A 22,598-nucleotide genomic window follows, 5' to 3' on the forward strand; every position below is an offset into this window, starting at 1 on the left:
AGTTCATTTTGCCCCGTTCCTTCACCGGTTTGAAAAAGTTTTACAAAAACAAACACACCGGCCCCACACCGGCCCAAAAGTTCACATGCATTTTGACCTTTCATATTTTGTCAGATAATGGCCAGTTGTTTTAAAACACTCAAATCAGTTACCTTATCGCCTTGCAACATTTCTGTGATGGATTAGACAGCAAAGCTACACTGTGATTTTATATTTGACAAAGCTACAGGTTTCTCTTGACGCAAACACTTCCTGCAAGCCATTTCCCCTATTATAATGCGTTTTTCCATGTTAGTTTGCCCTAATACGCATTTCTGTGACCATTCTTTGGTTGGCGAACTGCCTCACAAAATTATAAGAAGCGAAAATGTGATCTGGGAAGTACAAATTAGGTGGGTGCTCACTGAAAGATGAACGGACTCAAATTTCTCTCCCACAATCTTACTGTAAGAAACAGAAAGGAAGGAGCTTCTCAAGAATGGGCAGAGATAATGCAGCCCAGTTTTACAGGACAGGAAAACTCAAGCTACGGGTGGCAAGGGAAGCAAGGAGTGAGGAAAAGAGCTTTTTTTAACCCTCAAATAAGAGAGAGGGAAATGATTATAGAATCCTAACAGCTGACCAAGAGAAGGCAGAACCTGAAGCTCATTGGTGAAGCGCCAGCCAATCATGTAGAACAGGCACCCCCAAACTCAGCCCTCCAGCTGTTTTGGGACTACAATTCCCATCATCCCTGACTACTGGTCCTGTTAGTTAGGGATGATGGGAGTTGTAGTCCCAAAACAGCTGGAGGGCCGAGTTTGGGGGTCCCAGATGTAGAAGCTCCCTGTTTCAATCCCTGACACCTGCAAATGGGACTGGGGATGCCCCCTACCCGAAGCCCAGGAGAGTGGCTGCCAGTCCGTGTAGACAGCACTGACCTGGATGGACCAGGTATAAGGAAGGTCCCTATGTTTCCTACTCTGCTCCTATTTTTCCTCCAACTCCTCCTCAAAGGGGAACTCTAGGCAACTCCACCCAGTTCTGGGTCCCATCCACAAAGTTTCCAGTTGAAAAGGATCTTGGGAAGGAGGATCAGCAATGGTTCGTCTCTGCCTGGAGCTGTCCTTCAGAGTAGACGACACCAGGGCAACGGAGTCCAATGGACCAACTCGGTGTCAGGCAGTTTCCTGCGCTCGGGGAAACAAAACTTCTGAATGCTCCCTAGCAGGGGTAACCAATGTAGTGGCCTGCAGATGTTGCTTGGGACTACATCGAGACCACATAACACCGGTCTTGAAAGACCTACATTGGCTCCCAGTACGTTTCCGAGCACAATTCAAAGTGTTGGTGTTGACCTTTAAAGCCCTAAACGGCCTCGATCCAGTATATCTGAAGGAGCGTCTCCACCCCCATCGTTCTGCCCGGACGCTGAGGTCCAGCGCCGAGGGCCTTCTGGCGGTTCCCTCATTGCAAGAAGCAAAGCTACAGGGAACCAGGCAGAGGGCCTTTTCGGTAGTGGCGCCCGCCCTGTGGAACGCCCTCCCATCAGATGTCAAAACGATATACAACTACCTGACAATCAGAAGACATCTTAAGGCAGCCCTGTTCAGGGAAGTTTTTAATGTATGAAATTTTTAGTGTTTTTTGGTTTCTATGGAAGCCGCCCAGAGTGGCTGGGGAAACCCAGCCAGATGGGTGGGGTACAGATAATAAATTATTATTTTTATTATCTCCCATCATCCTTTTGGTCAGGGGCCATTCTACCTAGGGTTTATGGGAAATGGAGTCCAGCAGAATCTAGGGAGTATCACTTTGGTGGACCCCAGTCTCTGGGCTGATTCCGGCCTCCCTATTTTGTCCACCGCATACATTTCCCCACCGGGCCAGAGGCTCAAATGCCGAGGCAGGGATGCTATGTTGTTGTTATTTTTAAAAAGATAAATGATGCATTTCCTTCCCCCACCCCACCCCCATTGTTTAAGCAGTCCCTGCTGCGTAGTTCGTGGTGCTGAAAGGCAGAAGCTAAGAACCAGCAAACGAGGAGGCCGGTGTGGGATTAGTAGATATAAAAGAAACGCAGTCTGAAGACTGCCTTTTTCTAAGTCTGAATGCACAGCCTGCGTTCATCAATATCGTATGGGTCTTTAATCATATTTATGCTTCATCTTAGGGACACGGGTGGTGCAGTGGGTTAAACCACAGAGCCTAGGACTTGCCGATCAGAAGGTCGGTGGTTCGAATTCCCGCGACGGGGTGAGCTCCCGTTGCTCGGTCCCAGCTCCTGCCAACCTAGCAGTTCGAAAGCACATCAAAGTGCAAGTAGATAAATAGGTACCGCTCTGGCGGGAAGGTAAACGGCTTTTCCGTGTGCTGCTCTGGTTCACCAGAAGCGGCTTAGTCATGCTGGTCACATGACCCGGAAGCTGTACGCCGGCTCCCTCGGCCAATAAAGCAGATGAGCACCGCAACCCCAGAGTCGGCCACGACTGGACCTAATGGTCAGGGGTCCCTTTACCTTTACTAGGCTTCATCTTTCCTCCAAGGAGCTCAGCGAGGCATTGATGGTTCTCGTCCCATTTTATCGTCCCACAACAACCCTGTGAGGTAGGTTAGGCTGAGAGACTGGGACTGGGATCCGGCAGGTTTCATGGACGAGCAGGGATTCGAACCCTGGTCTCCCAGCTCCTAGTCCAACACTCTAACCACTACACCACAGTGGCTCTCACTAGATTTGGACACATGGGTTGCCTATATCAATTTACATATCGATGGGATATTTGCATTAGTGTCAGAAGATGAAGTTTCCCCCCTTTGTTACTTTTGCAGCCAGCCAAATAAATAAATAAATCTGTCTCAATTAAATCAATAAACCTTTTTTAGAAAAGGAAAACGGTATCTTACATTTCTGAAGCAGAACTGGGGAGCTGCTTCAGTTCCACATTGCTTCTGGTAATCTGCCCAGTCAAAGTCCTGGCTGGAATAACCTGCAAGACAATGCATAAGAATATAAACAGGGCTTTATTTTTCAGCCTCATCTCGCCGGAACTCAGTTCGGGCACCGCTCTGGTGGGCGCCTTTGCCGTTATAAGAAAACAGAGGTGAGTTCATGGTGAGTTCTGGCTCCTCTTTTTTTCTAGCACTGAATATAAGGACATAAGAAGGACATTGTTCAGCCCAGATACTGAGATCCAGCTCCGAGGGCCTTCTGGCAGTTCCCTCACTGCGAGAAGTGAAGTTACAGGGCCTTCTTGGTAGTGGCACCCACCCTCCGGAACGCCCTCCCATCGGATGTCAAACAGATAAATACTATAACTATATGGCTTTTAGAAGACCTGTATAGGGAAGTTTTTAATATTAGATGTTTTTCTGTGATTTAATAATTTGTTAGAAGCTGCCCAGAGGGTAGGATTTGAACCAACGGGTTCAAAGGAGATTTCAACTAAACATTAGGAAGAAATTCTGGACGGTAAAAGCAGTTTGGCAGCTTGGAAGGTGACGACTCTCCTTCCTTGGAGGTTTTAAAGCAGAGGTTGGATGGCCATCTGTCATGGATGCTTTAGCTGCGATTCCTGCATTGCAGCAGGGGGTTGGACTAGATGACCCAGGGGTCCCTTTGCGTTCTGCAGTTCTATGATTCTGGGTACCAAAAAGTTCCCACTGTCAAGGTCCCTTTGAAGAACGGCGGCTTGCCTCTTTGGCAGCTGGATCTGCTGCCGCCTCAAATCTCCAGCTGTCTTCACTGTTCTTCCACCCACACACTTATTGCAATTTTGGACTGTGGTCATGCCTGAAGTCAGCCCTTCTCCAACCGGGTGCAGTTCAGGTGCGTTGTATTACCTGAAGTATACCTGAAGGTGCATCTCCACCCCCATCATTCAGCCCGGACACTGAGGTCCAGCGCCAAGGGCCTTCTGGTGGTTCCCTCGTTGCGAGAAGCCAAGTTACAGGGAACCAGGCAGAGGGCCTTTTCGGTGGTGGCACCCGCCCTGTGGAACACCCTCCCACCAGATGTCAAAGAGAAGAACAATTACCAGACTTTTAGAAGGCATCTGAAGGCAGCCCTGTTTAGGGAAGCTTTTAATGTTTAATAGGTTATTGTATTTTAGTGTTTTGTTGGAAGCCGCCCAGAGTGGCTGGGGAAACCCAGCCAGATGGGCGGGGTATAAATAATAAATTATTACAGTGGTACCTCGGGTTACATACGCTTCAGGTTACATACACTTCAGGTTACACACTCCGCTAACCCAGAAATAGTGCTTCAGGTTAAGAACTTTGCTTCAGGATAAGAATAGAAATTGATCTCCAGCAGCGCGGCAGCAGCAGGAGGCCCCATTAGCTAAAGTGGTGCTTCAGGTTAAGAACAGTTTCAGGTTAAGAACGGACCTCCAGAAGAAATTAAGTACTTAACCCGAGGTACCACTGTATTATTATTATTATTATTATTATTATTATTATTATTATTATTATTATTATTACTACTACTACTACTACTACTACAACTCCCATCAACCTCAGGCAGCAGGTGTTAGATGTTGGAAGGCTAGTTGCCCTTTTATAACCAGCTAAATGTTTTATTAACTGCAGCGGCCCGTGTTAAGATTTCAGATGCTGGCAATAGCGTGCAGTCAAGGAGCGGCGCATGATTACATTCGAGTGCATAGCTGAGCGTTCTCTGCAACGTGCTGCAATCCTTGAGCAAATGCTCCCTCCCCTTAAATAGCTCATAAAAGGGCGCAATAGCTCTTAATGTTTAAGAAAGAAAGAAAGAAAAGAGGTCTATAAATCCAGCTTAGTAAATATAAGCAGTGCCAACTCAGTGCTTAAATTTGCTGGCAGTTAATGGAGATGCATTTGCTGGCTGGCACCAAACAGAGAGAGCACATGGGTCTATTTTTGGCCCCAGGGAACCCGCACAATTCTTCTTCCAGTTGTTTAATAGCAGGGAAGGAATGTATATTAAATCTGCCTCCAGGCAAAAGGGGTAAATTCAATTTAGGCAAAACATGCAGTCTAACCCTACCCGTCCCCAGAAAACCAGCCCCCAAAGCAGGCCGTGTTGGTACAGTGGTACCTCAGGTTAGATACGCTTCAGGTTACATACACTTCAGGTTACATATGCTTCAGGTTACAGATTCCGCTAACCCAGAAATAGTGCTTCAGGTTAAGAACTTTGCTTCAGGATGAGAACAGAAATCGTGTTCCGGCGGCGCGGCGGCAGCAGGAGGCCCCATTAGCTAAAGTGGTGCTTCAGGTTAAGAACAGTTTCAGGTTAAGTACGGACCTCCGGAACGAATTAAGTACTTAACCCGAGGTACCACTGTATAATAAAGCAGAATTTATTTATTAATTGGGTTTAGGTGTCACTTTCTAGACCAGCTCGGAAAAATAAGGATGTCTTGAAAGATATTGTTGTGTCACCATTTCACAGAACCCTAGAACTGGAAGTTCAACTGCAATGAAACTATCTCTCTTGTGACTCGCTTGTTTTGTATGTGGCGCGATACACTGCCATTGCACTTTTGGGTTGTTAATAATGGCAATAAAGCTTATGGGGGGAAATAAATGCTTCTGCCCCCCATATATTATCCTCACAACCACCCTGTGAGGTAGGATGGGCTAGACGTAGAGAAACACTGAGTTAGGCTTAGAGATGATGCCAGGTTTCTCTAGCATTAAGCCAAAACTTGAACCACTATGCAAGGAGTCACCATTGCGGGTCTTTCCTGGCGCTCCTGAATGCCTTTCCCTTGCTGAAAGAGGCAATTCTGCAGTTGCTATTAAAACAGATTGCAGTGTGTGCTTGGTTGCGGTGTTCCTGTGGCACCCACAACAGCTTCTCCAATTTGTGATTGCAAAAAGGTGTCCCCAAGAAAAGCTGGCGACTGCTGCAGTACACCATGCCAGTTCTCAAACGTACAGTATTTTTCCGTGTATAAGACGCCCAAAATTAAGAAATTAAGTTGTTTAGCTTTTCGGAGGGGTGGGGGAGGTCACTTCCGCCAATCGCTCACCCGCCTGCCCGCCACCGGTGATCGCTTGCCACAGCCACTGCCAATTGCACACCTCGCCGCAACTGCCAATTGCTCGCCGCCACCAACAACCCACCTGCCCACTTGCCACAGCTGCCAATCGGCTGCCCAATTGCTGCAGCCACAGCCAATCACCAGCAGGCCTTGCCACAGCCACCAATCGCCCGCCCAATCGCCACTGCCAATCTCCTGCATGCTGCTGCCATGAATCGCATGTCCCCCCCCCCTCTGCATTCACTATCCGTGTACAGTGGTACCTTAGGTTACATACGCTTCAGGTTACACACTCCGCTAACCCAAAAATAGTGCTTCAGGTTAAGAACTTTGCTTCAGGATAAGAACAGAAATTGGGCTCCGGTGGCACGGCAGCAGCAGGAGGCCCTATTAGCTAAAGTGGTGCTTCAGGTTAAGAACAGTTTCAGGTTAAGAACGGACCTCCGGAATGAATTAAGTACTTAACCTGAGGTACCACTATATAAGACGACACCCAATTTTTGCCTGATTTTTTCTTAGCAAAAAGCATCGTCTTATACACAGAAAAATACAGTAAATATCTGGGAGCTTCATGGCTGAGTCCCTCTCTCCAGATTCAGCAGGCAGCACTTATAGGCTTCTTCCACGTCTCACGTCCTGGGTTACGCAACCCTGAAACCCACTATCAAAACCGAAACGAGCTATGGGCTAGCCAGGGCACCGTAGCACTCTGAAAGACTTTTTGCCCAGAGAGAGCTATATATATATACAGACCTTTGGGCGGTGTCAGGTGGACTCCGTTTTTAAGGCACCACTGTACTGGCATGATCCCCAAGGAATCGGCATGGCAAATCATGGAGGCTGCGCTCCCTTCGGGACGGAGGTCGTCGATGGTTACTTGAACAAAATGGTTGTTAAAAACCTGGAGGGAACCAAACAATTCTGCATTAAGGAAAAACCCCTGCCATCGACACACAGAGAACGAATGCGAACTCTGTTCAGGGACCGGCCTTGTGTTTTCCTTTCATTTTGCACTGAAAATACTAGGTTCGGGATACTCATCAGCAAAAGTGGGTCTGCAATTTTCACACTTCAGATCCGAAACATACCTCACAGGGTTGTTGTGAGGATAAAATGGGGAGGGGGAGAACCAGGTAAGACACCTGGAGCACCTTGGAGGAAAAGGTGGGGTAGAAATGCAATATAATTAATAAATAAAGTGGGAGTGCTCTTTTTGGCTGAAGGAAAGTTTGGTAAAAGTGCCCCCACCATTGAGCTTACCACTAATAACCCACCCTAGGACCTCAAAGGGAAGGGAAGAAATTATTATTATTATTATTATTATTATTATTATTATTATTATTATTATTATTATTATTATTTTCCATCTGTGTTAGAATCACAGAATTTTAGAGTTGGAAGGGACCCAAGGGTCATCTAGTCCAACCCTCTGCCTTCCCCCATTTTAAATTTCTCACCTTACATATTGTAGCGGGACAAATCCTACATGGATCTTTCATATCCACTGCCTCCAATTTCATGCCCACTGTGAACAGGTGGTTCCTCAAGTCGTCATGGTCCTATGAAACAAAAACAAATAAATCCAAGGCTTTGTCCCCAAAGCTCAGAAGGTGATTAGGTAAAAAAGGTAAAGGACCCCTGGATGGTTAAGGCGACTATGGGGTTGCAGCGCTCATCTCGCTTTCAGACCGAGGGAGCCGGCGTTTGTCGACAGGCAGCTTTCCTGGTCATGTAGCCTGCATGACTAAACCGTGTCTGGCACAATGGGACACTGTGACGGAAGCCAGAGCACACAGAAATGCTGTTGACCTTCCCGCCGGAGTGGTACCTATTTATCTACTTGCACTGGCGTGCTTTTGAACTGCTAGGTTGGCAGGAGCAGGGACAGAGCAACGGGAGTTCACTCCGTCGCAGGGATTCGAACCGCCGACCTTCCGATCGGCAAGCCCAAGAGGCTCAGTGGAATCCAAGTAGGGAGCAAGCACCATTTATCTGAATCCCTGGGGTCGGTTGGGGGCCCAACATGGCTAAATGGGCCTGTTATCTTATGTTCTCCATCTTCTGTTCTCAATTGCTGGAAGGAGGCATAAAGTAAAGGTAACCCCTGACCATTAGGTCCAGTTGTGACCGACTCTGGGGTTGCGGCGCTCATCTCGCTTTATTGGCCGAGGGAGCCGGTGTACAGCTTCCGGGTCATGTGGCCAGCATGACTAAGCCACTTCTGGCGAACCAGAGCAGTGCACGGAAATGCCGTTTACCTTCCCGCCGGAGCGGTACCTATTTATCTACTTGCACTTTGATGTTACGGGGATTCGAACCGCCGACCTTCTGATGGACAAGTCCTAGGCCCTTTGTTTTAACCCACAGCGCCATCCACGTACCGGAAGGAGGCATACAAGGCGTCTAATACTCCACTCCAGATTTGTGTAGGGTTTATTCCTGAGCATTTTCTCCTCCCAAAGATATCCCGCCAGGCAGCAGAGGCTTAGGAATCAGGGTTTTCCTTCTCTTAGATGGCCTGACTTCCCAGGGTGATGGGCCCCAGTTTAACAGGAAGCGTGAGAAGGTGGCTTCAAAACGCTCCGTCCCAGCGAACCTTTTACCAGCCTGTCTCAGATTCAGAGGAATGAATGAGACGGCAAACATATGCTCCCTTTCAAGATGCCAATTAATCTACATAATTTCTGAAGGATACATTTCACTGGAGCGAACAGAAAGCTTTTAATTGCTATTAGGCTCAAATTGACGCGCAGCCATGATGGATTGCTCTCTGAATTCCTTGGCGCACATCAATGGCAGATAATAAGACTTCTCTTTCTTTTCTCTTTACTCTTGAGACAAAAAAGAAAGTAGGGTCTCATGGATCCCACATGGTGCATCAAACACCGGTCCTTTACTTTCAATACGACATAGCAGATATATGTGATTGTGTGATACTTAACCCCTCTTACCAATTTGTACTTAAGAGACTTGAGAGCCAGTATAGTCTAGCGGTTAAAGGGCTGGACCAGGGGAAGGCAAACTAAGGCCCGGGGGCCAGATGCGGCCCAATCGTCTTCTCAATCCGGCCCCCAGATGGTCTGGGAATCAGTGTGTTTTTACAGGAGCAGGATGTGTCCTTTTATTGAAAATGCATCTCTGGGTTATTTGTGGGGCATAGGAATTCGTTCATATTTTTTTTATTCAAAATATAGTCTAGCCCCCCACAAGGTCTGAGGGACGGTGGACCGGCCCACAGCTGAAAAAGGTTGCTGACCCTTGGGCTGGACTATAAGACCTGGGAGACCAGGGTTCAAATCTCCACTCAGCCACCCAGAGCTCACTGGGAGACCTCGGGCCAGTCACTGCCTCTCAGCTCAGCCTACCTCAAAGGGTTGTTTTGAGGATAAAATAGGAAGGAGGGGATGTAAGTGGTCTTGCAGGGGGTTGGACTAGATGACCCACAGGGTCCCTCCCAACCCTACCATTGTGTGATTCTATGATTCATCTGACTGGGTTTCCCCAGCCACTCTGTGGCATCTTTGCATCTCAAAGCTCCTAGGTTCATCTGTATAAACAAAGCGTTCTATGAAATACTCATGTAATATATAGACCAGGGTTAGGTAATTTAATTGATTGCAAATTAGTTGATTCACTAGGGCGTTTGCTGGGCTATTAGCTAACCATTTATATTTATATTGTTTCTATATTCTGCTGAAAGCCGCCCAGAGTGGCTGGGGAAACCCAGCCAGATGGGCGGGGTATAATGATAATGATAATGATAATGATAATAATAATAATAATAAGGCTATCCTAGTTGTTCTTTGGTGTTTCACCTGCTCGTTCTATGATTACTGATTGTAATACATTTGGTTTTTAAAAATTGTTCTCCAGCTCACTTTGCGATGAAGGGTGGGCTAAAATGGTGTTTAGACAAAATGAAATAAATCAAGAATCGTTGCTTTCAAATGCTGAAGGCAGCGGCGGGCTGTTGGTCTCCCCAACCTTTCTGGGGGTCACATTTAAGTGAGTCTGCAGGACTCTGCAATTGAAAGGATTCGATTCCAGAAGCCACACATTTTGCGCTTCCAAACACAGCACTGACCCCTCTCCCCTCCAATTATGCTCCAATTTTGTGTGGTTCCCCACCACTGGAAAACTATTGCTTTCCAACAGCCTGGTTTTCATCAGAAGGAAGAGGACCGCTTCCATCACTGACCTGTGTTGAAGCAACGGCAGTATTCTTGATGCTACTAATTCCACTCCCCATTCTTCACAGGAACCAAGTGTTTTTTGAAAGCAGGAGCAATAACACACTCCCACACCCCCACTCAGAGCTTATTGTAAAGGTCTTGTAGGATAGAGTGCACTTGTTTGCAATTCATCACCTTCTCCTTTTATTAAACCTGCAGAATTTTCCATACCGATATATATCCTCACCGCAGGGGAAACTGAACTCACAAGCCAGGCGGCTCAAGGTGAGAATTTATTGCTTTGACAGGGCATAGCTGGCAAGAAACTCAAATCCAAACAAAAGTAAGAAGGGAAGGGAAGGCAAGATGCAGGAAACAGGATTTTTGGGGAAGCTAATGCCTTCTCTCCACAGAGTTGCATCTGACCCCTTCGCTACGAAGCTACTGGCAAATGTTTGAGAAGCCACCCTGTTCCTGCGGCTGCTATTTAACTGTTTTTAAAATAGTGGGTTTTAAATTGCTGGAAAAGCCACTTTTGCCCTGTAGAGGAGGTGGGATTGCGGGCGTCACGCCCCCCCCCATGCGATTGGGAGAATCCCTGGCCGTGTCACCCCCTGGCCAGCCAATCGGCTGGCTTTGGGGGCATGGCCTGCCCGATTTAAACGCAGGTGCAGCCGGGGATCTCCCTCTTTTCCTGCATACCAGCTGTTCCTGAAGCCGGATAGTCGGTTAGGACCAATGCCTAAGCCAGGGGTCTGCAACCTTTAAGACAAAAAGAGCCACTTGGACCCGTTTCTGAGGGAAAAAAACTGGGAGCCGCAAAACCATTGCGACATTTAAAACAAATATATCTCCGGAGCCGCGATCTGACAGCGGGCTGGAAGGTGACGTTGGGACGGTGCGTGACTAACGCACGCACCGCCCCCATGCGACGTCACAGCCAGTACAGTGCCCACCACAGTGGGGAGTGTCGGGGTGCACAATGCGCCTCCTCCCCTCACTAGTATCCGCCCCGGAGCCGCGGCAAAGGTGTAAAAGAGCCACATGCGGCTCCGGAGCCGCGGGTTGCAGACCCCTGGCCTAAGCCAATACTGCTCATCACCTGTAACCAATAAAGTTGTGGCCATATTTAGCCCATTAACCTTAAATAATTGTGTCATGTGTCTATATTTCCACGGGGGCGGGGGGGGGGCGGGGGACGAGAACTCGCCACACAAGAAATGCGGGCTGACATCTAGGGATGAAAGGGGGAAGGGAGCACGGCCTAGATCAGATATTAAAGCGAATCCACCTAATTGTCAGGGCTGGAGCCAGCAGCAAAAATAAATAAGTCGCTTGAGGCCAGTGAAGTTGGATCTTTATTCAAGGAAACAAACCACAGCTCAGGCCTAGTGGTCTCAGCAATGCTTTCGAGGAAGTCTTTCCCAGCATCACTCCCCTGGCTCTGAGCCTTCTTCCCATTGCCGGGGCGGGGTTTTCTCCCCCAACGGTGCCTCCCACAATCCCTCTGACTCCAGCCTGTCCAGGACACTAATTCACATTTTCCCGAAACAATACGCAAACCGAAAACACAAAACCTTGGGGCAGATGCAGCAGTTCAATGCATACAGTACCAGTGGCATAGCAGGGGTTGCTGGCACCCGGGGCAGGCAAGCCACCAATGCGGATGGAGTGCCCCGCCACCAGAGCCAAGCAGGGTCGTGCTGTGCTGCCTGCCTGCTCACACGGGGGGAGCCAGGTCGGCCAATGCTGGTGCCTGAGTGGGTTGTGCCCTCCTCTCAAATTTTGTGCCTGGGGCCCTCTGCGCTACGCCACTGCACAGTACAAAGCTAGATGGATCCAAGGTCTGACATGGTGTTAGGAGATTAGGCAAGCTTTCTCTCAGTGAAACGACAACACTAGGCATGGAAACGGCAAGGTTATAAGTGCCCATTCTAGCCTCTCCCAACTTGGCGTCATCCAGGCACATTGAACTACAACTCCCAACAACCCTGACCAGTCGTCTGGTGCTGATGGTCGGTGGAGTCCACAAATCTGGAGGGCACCAAGTTGGGGGTGGCTGTAGGCTGGAATTTGCAAAGATGGCTTCAACAGGCAACCCATGGAGGGACAGGCCCAGGGTTCAAAATGGCGGCAGCAGTAATAGAACTATGGAGAAAGTAGCATCAAGCAAGGAGCTGGCAGTCTCCATGAAGCCCATTCCCCCATTCCTTTCTCCGAACAAAGATGGATGAGTCTGATACGAGAATCAGGGGCCCAATACAGTGATGCCACCGAAATTCAAACCGGCTGTTTTTTTGGCTGAAAAGGGAATCGCAGATCCTACCTTAAACACTTCCATAGGGAGGGGAAATTGTGCTGCCTCAATCAGGGCTTTATCCAGAGCAGAATGCCATTCAGACACAGTCTTCAGAGAACAGATTTCTAAAACAAACCACATCAGAAATCACATGGACGTTGAAGCAGTGTATATTAACACTCTGCAATGCTTCATTCAAGTTCTGGGTCTGCAAATACGTGGTTGGCATCCGTCTGTCCCAAGACGCAATGGAGTGAGCCTCCAGGGGTGAAGTCAAACCGCCGCATTAGCAGCACCGAAGTGGTTTCCCTGGGGCGCAAGCCTGGGCATTGTGTATGGAGGTCCTGGACTGCCCAGACAACAAGATCCTTGTCTTGGCATTGCTGGTGTGAGCCAAAAGAAAGCTGAGATAAATTTGGTACCAGCTTGGCTGCAGGAGTTGGCAAAAGGAGGCATACAAGGTGCCATCCTTAGGGAATCCACTGCAGATTTGTGTAGCGTTAGCGTTAGCCTTAGCCTTTTCTTCTCCCAAAGATATCCCAAAAAGGAGAGGAAGTTTAGGATCAGAGTTTGCTTCCTCCTAGGTGGGCCACTTTACCGGGTTCTCGTTCTCTCCCTCTCTCCCTCTCTCTCTCTCTCTCTCTCTCTCTCTCACACACACACACACACACTCACTCACTCATATAGGCCTCATTTGCACACCTGGTAGATTTTACCAGATTTGTCCCAACAGACCCACACAGCAACCTGCTTTTAAGCTGCCCCGAGGACTCAACTGATGACCGTGCTTTGCAAAGTACAAAAACCGTAAATCAAGGGGGCGGGAAAGTTGTATTAGCTGCCTCACTCAGTGCTTTTAAGCAATTCACAGCGGGGTTTTCTTTAAACGCCTGTAAATCCATTCACAGGAGGAAAGTGAGATTAAAATAAAGCCTTTACTTCTGGGGCAATCTCTTGCCTCACTGCACCCCCACAAAACTGCATGCCCCAGAATACAACATGATGGGAGAGATAAGCAGGCTTTCCTACTAAGTGAAGCTAAAGCTCTCTTCCCGCTGCTCCTAGAATCAAGTTCAGTAAATCTGTTAATGAAGACAATAGGGCAAAGTTTTGGCACTCGGCCCAAAATACACTTTAACACTGTTATCACCTGTTTGCAGCACCTCTGGGATAAACACTGAGCTCACCTGAAACTTGAACTGATTTGTGAGGGTCCAATACCTGCCCAAGACATTTTGCGGCTTGAGACAGAGCAGTGAATGGCCTCTCACCCCACTAAGTCAAAGTGCGTGCCCAAGGCCTGCCAGGTTATTTTGCCGCCCGAGGCAGAAGATCCCACAAGCATCTTTCTGGTAGTCAAAGCACAATACAGGCGACTCTCAACTAGGGCTGGGCAATATATAGATATATCATCCCAAACAGGTTCCAAGTCCGTATCGTGATATCAGTTTCATAATTTTTGACCTGGCAAAACAGTCATACCTCGGGTTACAGACACTTCAGGTTGCGCGTTTTTGGGTTACGGACGCGCCAAAATCCAGTATTGGAACGGGTTACTTCTGGGTTTCGGCGCTTGCGCAGAAGCACTAAATTGCGCTTTGCGCATGTGCAAAAGAGCCGAATCGCAACCTGTGCATGCGTGGACGTTGCGGGTTGCAAACGTACCTCCCGCACGGATCACGTTCGCAACTCGAGCATCCACTGTATATTGCAAATCATGACATGTGCGTGTGTGCGCTATGCAAAAATCACGATGCGGGGGAAAACTATGAACCCAGCCAATGCCTCTACATAGCCCCGTCCTTATTTCAGATGTCATGATTTATTGGTATATTGTGATGTTTAGCTGATGATGCTGAAAACCAGATATCGCCCAGCCCTACTCTTACGTTCTGGGGATAGCAAAATCATGTATGGTCTAAACACCTTGGGTTCAATGGCGGGTGAGGTTGCCAAAGTCCTTTCCCCCTCGGACACTTAATCCTTTTATGCCCACTTTTAATTCCTTTTGCCAATTGTGCAAAACCTATGCAACTTAAATGTGCGTAAGATGATTCTATGATTCTATGATAAGTTGTGAGTTACCTGTAACAGCAAACTAAGGCCATGTAGGTACCATACATTTAAAGCATATTATACTATTCATCAACCGCAGGCAGGCATGGCCCTGCCCTATAACATTTGCAGTATTAGGAAACTTATTTCTGCTTTTTTAAAATTTTTACCTGCGGGTGGATCCAGTCTGTACTTATTCTCTTGACACCAACCAACTGGTCGAAGTCTGTAATCCAAGTAAAACAACCACTGGTCATAGGATTCAGTCTCCTCCAATCCCACATAGCGAAGGCGTAATCTTCCTCCAACATTCTCAAGAACACTAACTATCCAGTATTGAAAGGGACTCTGGGAATCCTGAAGCTCTATTAAGGAATCAACTGTAATGAGGTCTACAGGGTTTTTCCCTCGCAGAGGCTGTTTAAACAGAAGCAAAACTCCTTATTTTAAACTTTATGCGAAGTCTTCTCACGGTAACAGAGACAGCAGAAGATTTATATATTTTATTTTTTTTATTCTATATTTTGTGTGTGTGTGTGTATGCGGCTGGATGATGGCTTTTCTTCACCTTTATCCCAGCGGTCTCTCCTTCCTCCTAATTTTAACCCAGTCATACATTCCAAACGCAAAAGAAAAAAAAGGAAAAAACAGGAAGAGAAATTAACTGTGCTTAATGCTCGACAATTATTTGTTTCAAAAACAACTCACTTCCCCCCATTTTAAAATTTTTTTTTATTAATATCCCAGGAATCAGATTATGTGAAAATAAAATAAACGGTCTTAGCTGTGGGGAGCTGTGACAAGGAAATGCTTAGGGAAAAGGAGTGAGCTTTTAAATGTTCACCTTGCAAAGTCACACATATATTCAGATCCTGGCAACAGAGGCTGGTCTATTTGGAGAAATAGGCTACTGCCCAGCCATCTTCAGTTTGCCCCCAGATAGCCCTCACCTGCCCTGTTTTCTTACTTACAAATACTCCAGGGGGTGGCCCTGCCTGCCAATGTCCTAGTGTTGCGCTTGCAGAACTCAGCAGAGGGGCGGAGAAGGACAGGGGCAAAACTAGAATGAGCTGGCTCTACGTGCCATCGGCTCTGGCGCCACCTACTGTCCACCTCCCAACCTTCCACCCTACCAGTAGCCACTGGATTCTGGGTGTTGATTTCTGAATTAGATTTACATTATTATTTTTTAAAGGATGAGCTATGTATGGCCTTTAGGGTGTGCGTGTGCATGCACACACGTGTGTGTCAGCAAATGGGAAGAACGAACCAGACATTATTTTCATAGCGTGTTCAGCAAACACACCTGTGTTTTTTTGTTTTTAAAAAAGGACCAGGTATGTGTGCGTCAAAGGGATTTTTGTAGAGACTGTAGCATGTGGGAAAGAGAGGCTTCATCCTTCACGCCCCAACCACAATCCCAATGAAGTCCTCTAGCATGGCAAAAGCATTATAATAACAGCTTCCATTAGTGCCAATGACAGTTGTTTTTCTAATGAATAATTTTCTTGTGGGGATCACTGCAAGTACAGTGGTGCCCCGCAAGACGAATGCCTCGCAAGACGGAAAACTCGCTAGACGAAAAAGTTTTCTGTTTTGGAGGTGCTTCGCAAAACAAATTTCCTATGGGCTTGCTTCGCAAGACGACAATGCCTTGCGAGTTCCTGCGGGGTTTCCCCCCCCTTTTTTCTAAGCCGCTAAGCCGCTTATCAGCTGATCCGATCAGCAGATAAGCCGCTAAAAGCCGCTAATAGCGCTAATCTGTCAATAGGCTTGCTTTGCAAGACGAAAAAACCGCTAGACGAAGAGAATCACAGAACGGATTATTTTTGTCTTGCGAGGCACCACTGTAGTATTGCAACTAGGGAGGGGAGGGACTGGCAAACTGCAGTCCCAATTAACCCCAATCTCATGTGCCTGTTAATTAATTAATTGAATTTTAAAAAAACAAAAAAAGGTGGTCGCTAAACACGCTGTTAAAGCAGCACCTGGTTCAGCCCTTTACCAAAATAAATAAAATCATTTTTGAAACGTAAGCATCCAATCTGCAAAATCTTGAATGTTTTTAACACGACAATTTCCAGATGCTCGTAAGAATATCCGGGGAATGTTATGAAGTGGTGTTTTGGGGGTACAGGACGGAACCTGCAACAACTATGATCAGTGGCGTAGCGTGGGGGGTGCAGGGGGTGCCGGCCGCACCGGCCGCAACATCTGGGGGTTAGGGTTAGGGGGCGCAAATCCACGGGTTAGGGGGCGCAAATTACTTGCCTTGCCCCGGGTGCTGACAACCCACGCTACGCCACTGACTACGATGCCTGTCCTGCTAAAAACACATTCTATGTGTTTTTAAATTCCTGTTGGTTTGGGGTTTGCCTGATTAAAACTCTTAGGTGAGGAATGGGGAAAACAGAAGGAGAGCAGGATGTCTATAGACAATAATCAACTCTGCCTTGAGCATTCATTTCTACAGCAAAAGGACCCCGTAAGGAAGCACCGACTCTAGACAGCCTTTTTGCTAAACTGATAAGGTGTGATGGTGATAATAATTGTCATTAAATAATAATATCTGGCACCAGTTACAATTTGCACACACACACACACACACACACTCCCGCCTGATCCTCACTCCTGACTATTGAGCAAAAATGCAAGTAATTCTAGCAAGTAAGCTACCAATTCGGATAGCAAACTGTAAAACAGGCCTGGAGCCAGAAGTTTTGTAGCGGTGGTGATCGTGGGGAGGAGCTGAAAGTTAGTACACCTCAAAACCAGCAGAGACTGAAATGCAAGCCACTTGGTCTGTTAAAATTAAAAGCTATGGGGTATATTAAATACTCCAATAAAATGCAGTTGGGTGTCACTGGGCAGAATAAACACTGGGATTGAGTTGAATTGAGCAGCCGGACAGAATGTACTGCCTGCGTATTTCTCAGGAAAATAAAGAGCTAGAGGCTTTTTTATTTAAAAAAGTGGAATATCCATCGTAAGGAATATCCAGGGCTCACTTTATTGAAAGCGCACAACAAGGCATTAAGAATATTCATTGCTCCTGCAATGCTTTAGCAAGCCACACACTGTGGTGCATGCCCAGATTTGCATCTCTCTGTGTGGCACCAAGAATGGAATCATAGAATTGTGGAGGTGGAAGGGACCCCAGCGGTCATCTAGTCCAACCCCAACCCCCCACTGCAATGCAGGAAACACAGCTGGACTGGAGATAACCCTCAACTTGCAGAGACACAACTCAGAACCCACACAAACTCCACACCGTTGCAGACACACTGAACCGTACAGCAATAATCTCACAGCATAATCTCACCGAACTGCAGCCAATTAGGAGATTGTGAAGATAAGAGAAATGGCTTGTTAGATCCATCCTGTTCCAACATCGTATATTTGGTAGCTCACTCAGTAGAGCATGAGACTCTTAATCTCAGGGTTGTGGGTTTGAGCCCCATGCTGGGCAAAAGATTCCTGCATTGCAGGAGGTTGGACTAGATGACTCTTGTGGTCCCTTCCAACTCTACAATTCTATAATTTCCACCATCAGCACCATTCCCTCAACAGCAGGGCATGGGGACCTACAGCACTCCTCATCAGGCTTCCTCAAACTCGGCCCTCCAGATGTTTTTGGCCTACAGCTCCCATGATCCCTAGCTAGCAGGATCAGTGGTCAGGGATGATGGGAATTGTAGTCTCAAAACATCTGGAGGGCTGAGTTTGAGGAAGCCTGCCCTAGATGTTGCTGGATCACAGATCTTACCATACCTGCTGGCTGGGATTAACAATATCAAGAGGAAAATGTGTTTTCTAGCCCTTTACACCAGGGGCGCTGACTTGGGCCTTATGTTATGGATCCCCAACGGCGCCCGTGACATAACATGATGTCATGACATCATGACATCACATTGGTGATGTGCCGGCACTATCAAGCCCTCACAGGGTCTCGGAGGTTACGTCCAAGACCTCTGAGCGACTTCCGGTTTCTACATCATCTGGGAGGTCGTGTCAGGGCTCTGTGACAACGTCCAATAGAAACCAGAAGTCACAATGGAGCCCCGTGTTGTGGGTGCTAAACACCCATAAAAGACCTAGCGCCCATGCACTACACTAACCAGGTCGATGTCTCTGCAAAGGTCATTACTGTGAAAAGGAATTGCAAACAAGCATAGAATGTCTTGCTTCCATGCATTGAAAGAAACCCAAATAAGAAACTCTGGATCTTGTTGCCTCCCCTCCACCGCTCCAATAGCCTAGAATCCGATCACTTAAGAATGTAATTGCACTTAAAAGTTGTGTCTATCTTAGATGACCCACATGCAAACAATCAATGCTTTCCTTCTCACCCACCGCCTCGTCAGATCTGGGCTAAAAAGCGAGGAGAGGGGAGTCAATTTTACAGGCTTAAATAATCGTACCACCACAAACACTGTAGCACTCAAGAGGATATATTAACTCAATACATACGCCTTCCAGTAAATTTGCAGGCGCCGTTCGAGAGCCCGTCAAATCACGTATGAGGAACGCCGTCCAGTCCGAATATTTCTCCTTGATAGCTGGGAAAGCAAGGCGAGCACATGATTAGCTAAGGAGACAGATTCTGACCCTTAAAAAGGCTAGACCGAAACATTACAGAGGCAGACTGTACGAGGTAGCTTCCAAACTCTATGACCCATCACACTCTCGGTCCAGTAAACTATGGTTTGCAGGTACCATCCGTCCCAAGTCACTTGAGTTTCCATAGTGGAAGAAAGGCAGGAAATCCATGAAAATAAATAAACAAGCAAATAAAAAGGGAAAAGGGAGTAAAAGTACCAGTGAGTGTCCCTGGGGAAATTAGTTGTTCCTAGCACTGCATGGATTTAGGTGTGAGCCAGGCATGCATACCCCAAAAAACGTGGACATCCCGTACCCCAGAAAAACATGGACACCCTGTTTTTTATCGTGAAAGAAAGGTGGCCATATTGGACATTGTGATCTCCCATGATTTCACGCCACAATTTCTCCCCCACCCCACTAAAAAGTTGTTGTTTTTCCCAGGAGGATATTGCAGTGCAAAATCATGTACGATCACAGCGCCCAAAATGGCCGCCATTCTCTCGCAATTACAAAACAGGAAGATGGCATCTGGGAACATGGCATCTTGGTTTTCGCCTTCAAGGTGTTGGGAGGGCATGTGCATGAGCACCACACATTACAAGGTTACAAAATTGGGATTTGCGAGGTGACAGGAGCTCTCCAGAGGGATTGCGTTAGCAGCAGTGAAAGTGTCGGCCCAAACCGCTGGGATAAGAGGATTTGAAAAACCAACAAGCAACAAGGCTGGATTTATATCCAGGCTCCGACATTAGCAGCTACCAGCAGATCCATCAAGGAAACAGCAGATGACAAAAGGCTGTAAATGTTACCAGCACAGAGAATCAATAGATAGCATCATTTACCGGCTGAAGGGGACCGATTGTATGACAAGGCCTAAACAAAGCAGCAAGATGTAACCGTTACAAATGAGCTATTTAATTAACTTGTCACCCAGCTGGTTCTTCAAGGGGGAAGACACTGGCGAGGGAGCCAGGCCCAGCCGCTAAGATACTCTCGCTCCAACCAGGGAATAGCATCAGTTAATTTAGGGTGGTGGCTGGTGTCTACTGCGACTGGTAGGGCAGAAGAAGGCAGGGAGGTCAGAAACAGGTGGGGCAGGGGCACCAATGGGGCAGGGCAGAGCTGCACCCTTTGCCTGGCTTGCTAGAAGTGCAACAGCAGGAACCATTCATAGGAACATAGAATGGTGGAGTTGGAAGGGACCCCAAGGGTCATCTAGTCCAACCCCCTGCAACGCAGGAATCTCAGCTAAAGCATCCATGACAGATGGCCACCCAACCTCTGCTTAAAAACCTCCAAGGAAGGAGAGTCCACCACCTCCCCACTGTCAAACAGCTAAAGTTATCCCCGATGTTGAGTCGGAATCTCCCTTGTTGTAACTTGCAGCTGTGGGTTCGAGTCCTACCCTCCAGAGCAGGAGAAAACAGGCTTGCTTCCTCTTCCGTGTGAGATATCTGAAGATGGCTCTCCTATCTCTTCTCAGTCTCCTCTTTTCCAAGCTAAACACACCCAGCTCCCTCGACCATTCCTCATAAGGCATGTTTTCCAGACCCTTGATTGGGGGTCAGCAGCCTTTTTCAGTTGTGGGCCGGTCCACTGTCCCTCAGACCTTGTGTGGGGCCGGACTATATTTTGAAAAAAATATATGAACGAATTCCTATGCCCCACAAATAACCCAGAGATGTATTTTAAATCAAAGCACACATTCTACTCATGTAAAAACACCAGGCAGGCCCCGCAAATAACCCAGAGATGCATTTTAAATAAAAGCACACATTCTACTCATGTAAAAACACGCTGATTCCCGGACTGTCCGTGGGCCAGATTGAGAAGGCGATTGGGTCGGATCCAGCCCCCAGGCCTTAGTTTGCCTACCCCTGCCCTTGATCATCTTGGTCACCCTCCTCTGCACACTTTCCAGCTTGTCGACACCCTTCTTAAATTGTGGGGCCCAGAACCATAGCTGTCAACTTTTCCCTTTTCTTGCGAGGAATCCTATTCGGAATAAGGGAATTTCCCTTTAAAAAGGGGGGAAAGTTGACATCTATGTCCAGAACTAGACACGGAATGTGTGACTTAAGGGACTGATAATATCCCCCCCCCCAATAAAGACTCCCCCCCCCAATAAAGGTCTGATATCAGGAAATGAACTGTTATTTTCTCGGCAGGTTATACTCTGCTCTTGTCCAGGTGTTGCTGGACTACAACTCCCATCATCCCTGACCATTGCTCATGCTGACTGAGGCTCATGGGAGTTGGAGTCCAACAATGCCTGAAGATTCATGGCTTCTCCATCCCTCATTTAGGGCAACAAAAATATCCAATCACGTCCCTGCACTTGCACTCAGACCTCTGGGCCCTCTGGGCTACATGGGGGACAGGAATGGGGGCCTGCAACATTGGCCCTTCTGATTGGTAGACAGTATGAGGCCTTCAGATTGGCCAGGCATAGTATATAAATATGCCAAATTTCTGCCCTGTTAACAGAGCAGTGCTTTATTCCAGACACCCTTTCGGTCTATCAGCGCCTCTGTGATTAAACTCACCTTATCCGGAACATGTGTATTGCTTATTACATTTCTGCTTTTAGAGCTTTGTGTAAATCTATTTAAACTAGGGGGGTGGGGGGAAAATGCAAAGGTGACTGCTCTCATCCCTTGTAAAAGAAAAAAGAAAAAAATAAAATAATAACTAACCGTACGGTATTACACAATGCTATCTTTGAATAGCGTCTCCAGAGGAATTAGCAATTTTATGGCCATGGAAATAAAGTGCTGCATTAGCTGAAAGGTTCACGCAGATAAATGGGACCTTCTTTCCCCCTACAGACTTAAGGCTTGCTCTCTGCATTGCCTCTGAGCCTTGTCTAGTTAGGCTGCTTACTTCTGTGTATCAAAGGTCAATAGTTAAGTTCATTAGAGCAACATTTGCCGCTGGGAAGGAATTTTCGTCGGGGCTTCGAACTTAGCCAAGCCTGATCTTGGCTGCTTGGGGCAGGAAGGAGATGGAACATTGCCAGCTAGCAGCTTTAATAATAATAATAATAATAATAATAATAATAATAATAATAATAATAATAATAATAATTTATTTATACCCAGCCACTCTGGGCGGCTTCCAACAAAATATTAAAATACAATAATCTATTAAACATTAAAAGCTTCCCTAAACAAGGCTGCCTTCAGATGTCTTCTAAAAGTCTAGTAGTTGTTCTCTTTGACATCTGGTGGGAGGGCGTTCCACAGGGCGGGTGCCACCACCGAGAAGGCCCTCTGCCTGGTTCCCTGTAACTTGGCTTCTCACAATGAGGGAACCGCCAGAAGGCCCTCGGAGCTGGACCTCAGTGTCTGGGTTGAACGATGGGGGTGGAGACGCTCTTTCAGGTACACTGGGCCGAGGCCATTTAGGGCTTTAAAGGTCAGCACCAACACTTTGAATTGTGCTCGGAAACCTACTGGGAGCCAA

At 47.3% G+C, this 22,598-nt stretch overlaps 1 protein-coding gene across 2 annotated transcripts in view; it reads right to left on the minus strand.

Moving 5' to 3' along the window:
* Nucleotides 1-22,598, minus strand: part of SFMBT2 (Scm like with four mbt domains 2) — a 79,373-nt gene that overhangs the window by 31,491 nt on the left and 25,284 nt on the right. For both annotated transcript variants that reach the window (XM_083461074.1, XM_083461075.1), the window contains 6 exons: nt 19,002-19,090; nt 14,702-14,948; nt 12,504-12,601; nt 7,463-7,564; nt 6,759-6,906; nt 2,884-2,966 (listed from right to left, as the gene is read on the minus strand). In XM_083461074.1, the coding sequence (XP_083317200.1) occupies nt 2,884-2,966; nt 6,759-6,906; nt 7,463-7,564; nt 12,504-12,601; nt 14,702-14,948; nt 19,002-19,090 (767 nt within the window). The remainder of the gene's footprint in view (nt 1-2,883; nt 2,967-6,758; nt 6,907-7,462; nt 7,565-12,503; nt 12,602-14,701; nt 14,949-19,001; nt 19,091-22,598) is intronic.

This window comes from Podarcis liolepis (genome assembly GCF_965112155.1).
Source record: "Podarcis liolepis genome assembly, chromosome: 10".
Taxonomy (NCBI): Eukaryota; Metazoa; Chordata; class Lepidosauria; order Squamata; family Lacertidae; genus Podarcis; species Podarcis liolepis.